Below are 12,802 nucleotides of genomic sequence, written 5' to 3' on the forward strand. Positions count from 1 at the left end.
TCAATTAATTAAATGTTTAAACAACCCCCTATTAACAGCTAAACAATATCCTAACCGATCATAAAATTCATTTCTAACGTTACTAAGTTGATATTGGGAAATTTTATTACATTCTAACGAAATAGCGTCTTGTAACTGGTTTAGATTCTCAAATTTTACACTTTTATAAATGACACTTTTTAAATGACCCCACAAAAAGAAGTCATTCGGTGAAAGATCAGGTGACCTGGCTGGCCAAAGTATCCGGTACCGTGGACCAATAATATTGCCGTTAAAAGCATTTTCCAAGCACTCTCTAACCATACAGGCATTATGGGCCGGGCAATCATCCATTTGGTACCAGATCATTTGATATTCTTGAACAACTTCTTCCAAGGCGGGTCCAATTTGATTTTGAAATAAGTCCAAATAGATTTCAGCTGTTAGGTTATAGTCCATAAAAAGGGTCCATTGATATGATGTCCGATAATTCCTACGAATACATTTGTTTTTTGAGGATATTGTGTCCGAGTATGAACAAAGCGATGTTGATTTTCTTAGGTCCAATACCAGCAATTCTGAGCATTGGTTCATTGTTGAGGGTAAATGTACATTCATCGGTAAAACAAATATTTCTTAAAAAATTCCTATCATTATTTGCTCTTTCCATCATTTCAAAACAAAATGCCATTCTTCGCTCTTCATCTCCTTTCTGTAGCTCTTGATGTTTTTCGAATTTACACGAATAATATTTGAGTTTTTTTAAAGTGCGCAATACCGTTGTATGATGTTTATTTACCTCTAACCCTCGTACCAAGAACCCTCGTACTAACCATCTTGTTTTCCTCCACACTCAGTAGAATATTAAGATCTCTGTTCTCTCTTTCTTCGGCTCTATTTTCGATATCCTGTGTTGAACACTTACAATTATTTATTACAGTACCTTTGGACTCGAACTTATTGACAATACGTTTAATAGTTCAAATGGACGGAATGGGCTTGGTGGGGAAATAAACTGAAAACATTTCAGATACTGCTCTAAAACCGTTTCCCGCATAATGCCACTTAATTATGGCTATTTTTTCGTCGATTGAATAATTCATACTTGTTTTCAGATATCGACTGTCACTGATTTATTGACACTTTTCCTCACGTCAGTGACAATATTCATTTTACTGGTGCCCATTTGGTTTTACCTGAACCGAAAATTTAGTATTTTTGCAATAACATTTAATTGAATAATTCAAGATTCGCTTATTAAAATTTTTTGAAACTTTGCACAAGGGTTTGCCAGAATGGTCTCTTCAAAAAGTTATCTTACATTTTTTCTATAAAATGTACAGGGAAGCCAATAATTGGCCCCCTTAAAATTTACATCTTATGTTCCGCTCGGCGACGCACCACCCGGTATAATAAGTTAATTAAAAACCTGTAAAGAATTTTTAACATTTTATTAATCTATATAAGTATAACTATTGAATATTTACATAAAATTAACCTAAAAGATATCACATTATGTAGAATACAAAACTTAACAAATATAATAACAAGCTTGTTCTTCTCATGTAATGTAAAACATCTTATAATTTAATTATAAAACAAAAATATCCAAAATTATTTGTAACATTGGGGTTTGACTAACTCTTCGGGTTAGTCAATTCACACCCTTATTTTATTGTCAATGGTTGTCTCAAATAGATTTTTTAGCAATGTTAAATGTTATTAAAAATACGTTACAATAAATGCATCCCTATTTATACAGTCTTATTAAATATTTACAATAATATTGTCAATGCAAGATAACGTTAAAAAAGTGCTCATCTTAAATTAAAAGATAAAACTAATGGTAGTCTTTCCACATTTCAGAAAACGTTTCTAATCTTTGGCAAGTCCGTAAAATCAAACACATTTCTTTTTAACCAAGAGTTAAATTTATCCACACACTTGTTCGACTAGCCATATATTAAATGCAAAAAAAGTGATTTTATTTAAAACAAATTATTGTCACAACTTTGTTTGCTCAGTCTTTTCTTCTGTTTCTTCCAGTATTGATGCTTCTCCTACATCAGAGTCGACATTGTCGTATCTGCTGTTTCTGTCCGTTTGGTCTGATTGAAAGTGGTGTTGCATTTTCATTTCTTTAAAAAGCTGCAAATATACATATTTATAAGTAATAATATTTTCATTAGGAATAATGTGTAGTATTATTATACGGATATAACTTGTAGATATCCCAACAACAAAAAAAGACTTATATAACTTAATCTATCAGAGCTGTTAAATAATTATTTTTTCACAATATAAGTCACTTTCATAGAAAGAAATCGGGAGGAATTAGGTCTAGGAATATAGGGTACATTTTTGGATTCTCTGTTTAATTACCTGAAGATATTCCTGAAAAAACGCTCAGACACGTTCATAGGTATTTTTACTTCCCTATTTTTTTTCAACAAAAAAAATATACATGATGTGTCATGTAGCAGTGGTCAATATGAACCTTCTTATTTTAAACGTGATACCCTGTATATTACTTAATTTTTTTGATTCTTCAGTATATTCTCGACAACTTTCAACTGTTTGGGAGATATTAAGTGTTTTCCGATTTACTGCAAAAATTCGTTGCAACACAATACTTATTTTTCTTTGTTATTTCAGTTTTGATAATGGGAAAGTGAACATAAACCATTTGAACATACCTTCTTACTGATATAAGATTTAAAAAATTAATTAAATATTATTGTGTTCTTCACTTTGGTTTAAGATGCGTGGTTTTTAGAAATCTTTATTTTAATTTATTTTATTTTTTCTTGGTAAATGATTGGAGACTATTGAATGGGTAGAACATTGAAAATAAATGCATTTCAACCTTATAATAAATATTAATTTCAGTACATATCTATATTCAAAATAATAATGCAAAATAATCTTACTTTTTTATCGCATCTAATATACAGTATCGCTCTGTATAATTTCTTTTAAATATACGCACAGATCGTCTTTTTTCGCATCGAGCATGCCCATAAGTGATAAATTTGGCAAGCCCAATTTGAGTGGGGAAAAGAGAACGAGAACGGACTCCGGTGAAAGAAGTGACGGTACAGTCCGCGTGTTTCGTGAGTTGACATTCCGGAACCACTAATTTCTGGATTCAACCCAAATACTTGATTAATCGTGTGTGGGTGATGAATTGAGTAATCGCCATTCCAGTACCCAAGTCCGATTTAGAAGCCTTATCAGTTAAGAGACTTGTGCGTATCGCGTCGCGCCGATTAAATCCAATTTTTTCCTACTTTATATTCTCATTTAATTGCATTATCTATTTTCTACATTTACACTTAGCCTTGGAAATTATTGCCTGTCAGCAATAGTTATAAGTTTCAAAGTCGTTTGAATTTCGTGAACTGCTTATCAGAAGAAAGGTTCATTTAACAGAAACACACAAAATAATAATTTCTAAAATGATAATGAAAAATGTCCCAATTTTCCTCCTATAACCCAAGGGACGATTAGTAAAATAGAAAAGCAGTTTTGCGTGCTTAGATATGTAAGGCATATTAAAAAAGCAGCTGCAAATGCAATAAGTGATGATACCAAATTGGATATTATGCTTGAGTTTGAGGAAAGTCCACATACTTCTGGTCTAATAGCAGCGCCAATGTTCGATGTTGTCGAGCCATTGAATTATTCGAACATTGAAAGAAAAAACGCATCCCTATAAATTGATACCAACTCAGGAACTCATGGAAGACGATTTTGATAGGAGAACGGTTTTTTTGTTAACAAATTATGGCAAAGTTAGATAACAATGAGAGCATGTTTTCTGATGACTGCACCTTTATACTTCATGGTCATGCTCATCGACGATAACTGCTCCTTTTGGTCTAAAAAAAATCCTCACTGGATGAGAGAACAACATACCTACGGGTATGTTGTTCTATACCCGTAGGTATGTTACTGATATGATCTCATATACACTAATATTCACCTTTTCAGGGTGGAGATCATATCATAGGTCCCTTCTTCATCAATGGTTCTTTGAATAGTGACAATAATTTAATACTGCTCCAAAATAGTGTCGTGACAACTTTGACAAACCGATATCCTGATCCAGAAAACCCACAAGTTCCAGCTAATATTATATGGTTTTAGCAGGATGGAGCACCGCCCCATTACCAAATCAATGTCCGGCAGACCTCAATTGAATATTTCCAAATTAGTGGATAGGGAGAGGAAAACCGATGGAATGGCCAGCACGATCCCCTGATCAAACATCATTAAACTTCTTTTTATACATCAAAAATATTTTCTACAAAACTAACCCTCTCGACTTAGCCAACTCAAGAAGACGAGTGAGATGTTGAGTAACGTTAAAAGAAATTTCCATTTAAGATTAGGCCGTTGATCTATATTTCTTTTTTTGTTGTTTAGTTATTTAATTATGAGATAAACAGTATTACTTATTAGTTTTTAAGTGCGTTGTAACAAATGTATGTAACCAAATCATTTTCATTCGTTTTTAATGTTAATTTTTGCAATAAATCGAAAATATTTAATATCTCCGATACAGCTGAGTTAATACAGCTGAAGTTAGTAGAGGACATGATGCATCAAATATCTCAAGGATATTCTGAAGAATCCAAAAATTGAGTAATATACGTGGGTATCGCATTTAAAATAAGAAAGTGATATTGGTCACTGCTACATGAGACACCCTGTATAATTTTTTTAGATTCAAAACTAAAGGCAAGTGCAAATACCATTTTTATTGAATAAAGTGATATATTGTGATAAGTGATATAAAGTGATAATAAATTCCACTTGGCTGATACATATTATATGTAATTAATATCTAGAATTATTATATTTATTAAAATTGGTATTTTTTGACTTTAATGACTACAAAACAGCGTGTCTTACCTCATTCATGCTTCCATTTCTATTAGGGCTATTTCCGTTATTATTGAAACTGGACCTAACAACATCGGGCAAGTTATCGTTGAATACCTTTACAGCAACCGATAAAAACTTCTCAAACTCTTCATTACTAGTTTTGGTTTTTTTCTGATTATTTAAAACGTTAGTCCAAATGGTAAGCAATTGGTTTTTAGGTACTCCATAAGAAGATTCTTGGTATTCAAGCACTTTGGCCAAATGTCGCAGAAGGAAGATTAAGGTATCTTTTTTGGGCGTGTCTTCTATTTGGCTGATCAGTTTACGCCTTGTAGCTGGTTCTAAGCAACTATAAGAGCTATCTGCAATTTTATAATAAATATGTAATATTTCTTTGAAGGGTATAATGCAATTAAAAATTTACCGGGAGAAATCCTCAAAACTGACTCCAAAGCATCAGGTGTCACCAAACAGTCTTGATCTTTTAAATATTTCTTAAGAGCCTCTGCCAACTCAAGAACGTCATTCTTGTACTTTTCCAGCTCGTTTATTTTCTTTTTGTTTAGTTTCTTGATAATTTTGCTCGTTTTGTCTGTAGATCCTTGCTTCAGATAGAGACCTTCCGTAGATATTTGCGGCTCTATGTACTCCACTAGTCTTTTTGTTATTTCGTCCACGCTTAAACTTACGCTACTTCCACCTAAAACGAAATTACAATTGACATCGACGTATACTTAAATTAGTTCTAAGCTTACTTTTTTTACTTCTCATGCTGTCATAGCTATCCATACTATCTTTGGAATCTTGTCGGCCCAGCAGATGAAGTCTCTCTGATTCACTTTCCTAAGAAAAGTAAAAGTGGGGTTTAAATAATTTGTTTATTGAAGAGAAATCATTTGAGGTTACAAATTAGAAGTTTTCGTACAAAATATTTAATAGCACTCCTAGTATTGGAATTATAATTATCAACCCAACCCAATCCAACTGAATATAGTATTTAAGAAAAATATTTTATTGACATTTTGTCTTGCAGGATTCTATAATACATTCAGTATTGTTGACTTCTGAGAATTTCAAATTTTGTTTGAAAAGTAAAATTACCTAAAGTTTGGCTCAATTCATGGATATATACAAGGTATAATATAAAACTAGACAGTGACAATAGACTGGGCGAGTTGTAACTTTTGTTCAACATAATGTAAAGGTAGGTAGTATGATAAATTTTATATTTTAGGAAATATGTATCATTGGTGGAAAATTGAATGCAATTTTTACATGACTTGAGGTTATGAGGTTTAAATCAATTAGTATACGAAATGTTTACTTTCGGAATTTAAATAAGAATGCCATAGTGAGTTACTTATTTTATTGGGTATTACGCTACTTATAGCAAGAATCAATTTAGAAATTACTATCTTACACAAAAATTCTCAACACTTTTTATAAACTTTCTACAATTTCTTTTAACCCTCATGATCTATTGGTAAGTTTTGATGTAAGTCTTTTTACTAATGTTCCCATTGGCAAAACTTTAAATATTGTTAAAAATAAATTAGAGAATGATAATAATTTAGCAGAACGTACAACACTAAGCGTTAGTACAATTTTAGAACTTTTAACCTATTGTGTAAAAACTACTTATTTCCAATACAATAATGAATTTTATCAACAAAACTTTGGTATGGCTATGGGTTCTCCTTTTTCACCAATTTTAAATAATATATTTATGGAAAATTTTGAATCTGAAATTATTAATACATTTGATAAGAAACCTAAAATATGGTGGCGATATATTTATGAGATTTTTTCAATATATCACCATAACAAAATAGATCTTATAATTTTAAATTACATTAACTCCAAAGAATCTACTATAATATTTACTCATGAAAAGGAGGCTGATGGTCAGCTTCCTTTTCTTGATATTTAATTAAAAAAGATTTGCACAATTTTGAAACTAAAATTTACCGTAAACCAACTCTTACTGATAGATATCTTAATTTTAATTCTAATCATCTAATAATGGTAAAAAGAGGAGTGGTAAAAAGTTTATATGATCCTGCAAACATTATTTGTAATAATTAATATTTAACAACTGAAAAAGATTTTATTAAAAATATTTTAATACAAACTAATTATCCCAAAGAATTTTTTTAAAATTGCTTTAAAGAGTTTGATAATCCTACGTGGATAAAATTTAATCAACCAATTTTTACGACAAATCTTATTTTACCATTTATTCCAGGTTTTTCTGATAAGATAAAAAGAATTGCTAAAAAATTTAATACAAGAACTATTTTTAAATCACAAAACACATTACGATATTTATTAACAAAAACTAAACCTTTCAATCAAAATGAATTTAATAAAAATATAATATATAAAATTCCTTGTACTTGTGGTAAATTTTACATAGGTGAAACCATGATTTTCAAAAATCCAAAATTACACAACATGCATTCGACAGTAACCATAGAATAAACTGGAATGCTTCCTTAATTTTAGCAAAGGAACCAATTTCAAAATTACGTAAACTAAAGGAAAGTGCATTTATAATGTTAAATGAAGATAAATGTTTAGCTACTTGTTCGGTTGATTTTAATAATACATGGATTCCTTTGCTAAAAAGAGAGGAAGATGAATTTTTTGTTATATTTTAAAACAGTTTGTCAAACTATTAATAAACCGTGATATTATAAAAAAAATATTGTCGAATTAGGAAGGCGTTTTGAAGAAGGTATTATATAGCAGGAAATTTGAAAGATAAGTATATTTTGTTTATATTTTTAATTTTACTTTAATTACCTTCATAACGGTAGTATATATTATAACTACTGCAACGTTGGTTCAAATTAGGTATTTTTTAAAAAGTAGGTCTTCTCGTTGTTTTTATCGTTTTTTAATTTTAATATTCATAACAAAGTTAGGCAAGATATTAAAAAGAAGAAACGAGCTCAGAGATTAATAGATTAAACCTTAGCTCCTAGGTATATAAAAAAATCTATTATACCTCAAGTAAATTATTGTATTTAAAACTTATTGAACTTAACTTGAATTAAGTATATCGAACGGTATCATTATAGATTTGAGTTCATATTTCTTTTAAATACATGAAAAAGTCTTTAATTTTTGAGCGTGTGAGATAATAATTTCTAAATGGGTAGTATTTAATCGAACATCAGTTTTTATACTTTTTAGCACGTTTAAAAACTGGGTGGAGCAACAAAAATACTTATTGAGCATCTAATCTTTAGCATCTAATAAAGTTAATATTGTCAACTGTTTTATACTAATCTGGATAGCTATTTAAATAATAAAGCTTCTAAAAACTGTTTGAACTTGTAAAGTATATTTGTGCATCACAAATATACTTTATTGTCTTCTATTTATTAAACAAAAAGAACAAAAAATTCCATTTTTAAAACATTATTTGAACCACAAAACAAAAAAGAGTGAACATTAAACAAATTATTAATAAGACTTCAATAAATTAAAAATATCACTGAATTACCAAAGCAGGTTTGGATTTTGATGGACGTTCACGCTTTCTTTTTTGTCCAATATGGATATTTTTTGCCTCTACAGGCGGAACTGTATATTTTAATCTAATTGCTAGGCCCAGAAGATGTTTGCACATATACATCTTAAAAAACTTTGGACAATTGCAGCTACCATTCATCCAATCATCTTTTTCTTTGGGAATTGTTACTCTCCAAGTGGAAAAAAAAATTATTTGAATTCATCAAAAGTTTCCCAAGGTTTTTCAGCCTGAACATCCAATACTTGACCTCCTGGTACTATATAGACATTGTTCTTCGTGTCAGCATCTAACACCTTTATTTTTTGTCTAATTTTGCCCATTGATATGCTTTTGTCCAATCAGGAAGTTTAATAAGCGGAGTAATTGAAAAGGACTCCTCTGTAGTTTTGCAGGATCATTCGTTAACCATCTCCGATGCGATAACCAGAAAACGAGACAAAGGAAATCTTTCGCGTAATGTATTGCTATCTTTTATGGTTCTATTAAACGATTCCAGTGCGTTGTTTGTGGCTGGTGATCCTGGGGCAGCACCTAGGCAACAATTGCGATTTTGAGTTAACCACTCTTCTTTAAAGTATTTAATAAAATTAGTTTCGGTTTTCCATTTCCTCATAAAAAGCTGTGATGCGCTAGTAAAATGTTCAGGAGAAGTAACGGACTGTAAAGCATCAATGTCGTGTAATATATTCTTTCGGGCGTTTTTGTCTGAGCAAGTTTGTTCAACCCTGGTTTGCATTTTTGTTTTTGCATGTGCCCAACACATTCTCACAATGGGTTCAGGACCAAAGACTTCTGTAGAAGCATTTTGGATGCTCTTTGCGGCATCACAAACTAATACCGACGGTTGTAGAGAATGTCCGTATACAAACAAAGCCTGTTCTTTTAAACTATTAAATAACATGGTAAAATCTTCCTGACACTCGTTTGTCGAAGCTCCTAGATATATCGGATGAAATTTTCTATGTTTATCTGTAGTTCCTACAACTAATACCGAGAACCCTTGCCAAATCAACTTGTATGTCGCATCAGCATGGATAATATTTGCATGACGTTCTGCTAACCCCAGTAAATGTTTTATAGACAATGCAAAGCGAAAGGACATTGGTTCATCCTCGAATATATAATAAGAAAGTACAAACACTTGGTGTATGTTCTCGGGAACTGCTGTATGATTTAATATCCATCGCTCCAGTTCTCCTAGACTTATAGTTGAGGAACCGTATTTAACACGTCTACGACTTGATAGATAATTGTTCAATTGTTTCATTGATGGTAATTTTACTCCGTCCATCTTACTAAGACTTTTTAAAATAGCTTTAGGCTTCAAATGTAAATCAAATAGTTTGTTTATTTCTGTCTTAACTTCCTGACTTATTCCATAATCAGAACGAATTCCAATCGACTCGTGGTTATGGGCAGCCTCTACACGATAGAGCAAAACAGCATTTGATGTAGCTTCAAACAGTAAATAAATTTGTGCCGCACACGGAGGGCCACGACGTTTTACTTTGTTACAGCGATAAAACCTTTTCTTTCCTTCTTCAGTCATATGCGTTATTAAAATAGACCAAGTATTTTCTGCACGAACAACTTCCTCCGCTTCTTTAACACATGCAAATTTTGTTACAAAGAGCCACTGCTTACTCTCGCCACGCTTTTTTTTTGTTTCTAATTCTTCAATCTCCGAATCACTGTCCGAACGATATGAAGGAATTTCTATTTCATTCTCCATTTGAATATTATCATCAGAACTATTCCCGGGTAAAACAGTATCGAGTTCCATGATTATTTAATGTTTAAAACGAATAAAACGGTGCATAAAACAACTGTTTATACTACTGAAATATTATATACACCATAACCAATAAACGTATATGGGAATCCCAAACGCAGTTAACTGTCGCTCCAGTATAAACGCACGTTGCCGGATTTTTTTGTAATTCATTAACGAAAGCTGTTGCCGAATGCAAAATAAAAACTTTTAAGAAAAAAAATTGATGATTATATAATATTTTAGTTGAAATGAATTTGAAAATTAGATGCTCATTTAGATTTTTTGAAGTTTAGTTGGTATTGTGGTAAACTGGTTTTGAAAATTAGAACCTCATTTAGAGTTTTTGTAAGCTTTGTGTATTTTTTGGTGCCTGCTTTTGTTGGCAGATTAAAAATATAATAATGCCTTAAGTTTGTTCACCGATAAATTTATTTGATATACAGAAATATAAAAGTTGCCATGTTAGTTAAAATAGTTACCGCATTTTGTTGTACATCCATAATATTTGATGCTCATTTAAAAATTTCCCTTTCTAAATTGATTTTTGCTATAAGTGACGTAATACCCAATAAAATAAGTAACTCATTATGAATTCGTCACAACAATACAGATTTTACTGATGCCATAGTGTTATTTTAAAGCGAGTCCTAATATCAGGGTGTATTTTATAGTTGTATAGGTAATCCAGGTTTAGGTAACACAGTTTAGGTAACCCCTACTGAAATTATTTTGTGTGTCTAGTTATGTTTGTGTTACATTTTTTAAGTTTAATGATGTGTAACCTGTCTGTTTTAATTTTTGCTTTTACTTATAACTTTCCTTGAGACCGAGACTTCGTGTTACATTTTAAATTTAACTATAAAAATTTAAATTGAGTCTAAAAATCGAAAACATTTAGTTACCCCTTTGTAATTTTTAAGAGGTTCTTTATAGACATATTTAACACTACAATTTAAAAATATTAATTCACAATTAATATTTTTTAGGTTGGTTTATTGTATAATTTCCAAAAACCTTAAAGAATATTTAAGAAATACATGTTATGATCTCTTTTATTTGTTTTAATACAAAGTAAAGTCATATCTTAAAACATTTTTTTAGGCTTTTTATAAAAAATTATACATATAACTTTGGCTCGCAAAACTTGTTAAATGGATCTAATTTTGTAAAAATAACCAACTTACCAGTTTTGGTCCTCTGCCCAGTGATGCCAACTCCGCTGGGTACAACTCATAATATCCTAATAAAAAATCCACAAGTTTAGTAGCATCATGACTTTGTGCTACAATATCCTTAGAAAGTTCTATAGTTGCAGGCGTGAGTGTTTCTGAAATATTAAACAAACATATCAGTAATAATTTCATTATGCATCGCAACCGAATACATACCAGGATGAGCAGAAAATATCATTGTAGGCCCCCAACAAATTGCCAAATTATAAGCGTCCATCTTGTTGTATTCTTTATACTTGGCCACCTCAATAAGGTGTTTCATAAGAACTGCGAAGGTTTCCAAGTTTGCTTCGTGCAGATTTTTAATTAAAACTGATCTGATTCTTGTGTGATCTTTTGAAGACATTTTAGCTGGTTCAGTTTCTAAAAAAAAACATAATAATAAGAAGCCCTAAAGTTAATAATAATAGGCCTCACTGGTTAATTCCAAAAGCTTTTCACAAACATCTGGTGAAATAAGTGGTTCCTTTAGTTCTCTGAAAAACAACTTCAAACTTCCTGTCAACACGTCCGGGTCTTTAGCATACTGACTCAAAATATTCAATCTACCATTGTCTACTTCACATCTGATCTTCTGTATAATGGCTAAATTTCCGGAAGTCCGGTAAATACCTATGAAAATTATTGTTAATAAATTATTTTAAATTATGCTTAATTATCCGTACCTAACGTGGTGATATTTTCAGGCAATTCAACCAGCTGGATCACCTCGTAAATAAACATAGGAACTAGCAGACCACTTTTGTTATAGATTTTTGCTAAAGTGTTTGCAAATATGTTCTCGTTCTTGTAAATTCCTTTCTTTTCTAAAATTTCTATACTCGATCTTTTACCTAAAAATAAAACTTAATTTCCCATGTTTCATGAGTATTTGCGGATTTTTACCTAAAAACCTAAGCAAAGTTTTCTTAATGGTATGTTTATTATCAACAAGATAGTCTTGTATCCGGTCATTTTCCATGAATTGCCTGGCATACTTAAGCTCTTGAAAATGGAGCATAAAAATGCTCTTATTGTCCCTAATTTCCACTTCTTTGGACTCTTTGGATTTCGGATAACGAATGGATTTTATGGCTACATTGAAATATAGCAGTTCCTAAAATAATTAATAATAAGATAAAACATTTATTAAAATTGAAGGATTTACTTTATTTTTTGTTTTTTCATTTATCCTATAAAAGTTTTCATTTTCGTAAGAAATATATTCTTCTTTCCATTTGGTTAGCACTGATCCGGTAGGTAGGTCGATTTTCATGATGCCTCGTATATCGAAATTTTTCGTGTTGGTAATAATACTAAAACGTAAAAATTAAATTATATAGATTTATGTATGTCGCTTATTTTATTGTTCTTAAGACATAATTTATTTTCAAATCTCCGCACTGT

The 12,802-nt window shown here is 30.9% G+C and overlaps 1 protein-coding gene across 6 annotated transcripts in view; it reads right to left on the reverse strand.

The window, feature by feature from the left end:
* Positions 1–1,415: 1,415 nt before the first annotated feature.
* LOC126740816 (uncharacterized) overlaps positions 1,416–12,802 on the reverse strand; it is a 166,264-nt gene continuing 154,877 nt past the window's right edge. For all 6 annotated transcript variants that reach the window (XM_050447005.1, XM_050447004.1, XM_050447003.1 and 3 more), the window contains 10 exons: positions 12,564–12,711; positions 12,302–12,512; positions 12,082–12,249; positions 11,834–12,028; positions 11,573–11,779; positions 11,369–11,511; positions 5,625–5,712; positions 5,294–5,569; positions 4,897–5,231; positions 1,416–2,127 (listed from right to left, as the gene is read on the reverse strand). In XM_050447005.1, coding sequence (XP_050302962.1) covers positions 1,984–2,127; positions 4,897–5,231; positions 5,294–5,569; positions 5,625–5,712; positions 11,369–11,511; positions 11,573–11,779; positions 11,834–12,028; positions 12,082–12,249; positions 12,302–12,512; positions 12,564–12,711 — 1,915 coding nt within the window. In that variant the 3' untranslated portion in view covers positions 1,416–1,983. The remainder of the gene's footprint in view (positions 2,128–4,896; positions 5,232–5,293; positions 5,570–5,624; positions 5,713–11,368; positions 11,512–11,572; positions 11,780–11,833; positions 12,029–12,081; positions 12,250–12,301; positions 12,513–12,563; positions 12,712–12,802) is intronic.

Source organism: Anthonomus grandis, chromosome 9, assembly GCF_022605725.1.
Source record: "Anthonomus grandis grandis chromosome 9, icAntGran1.3, whole genome shotgun sequence".
In the NCBI taxonomy this organism is placed as follows: Eukaryota; Metazoa; Arthropoda; class Insecta; order Coleoptera; family Curculionidae; genus Anthonomus; species Anthonomus grandis.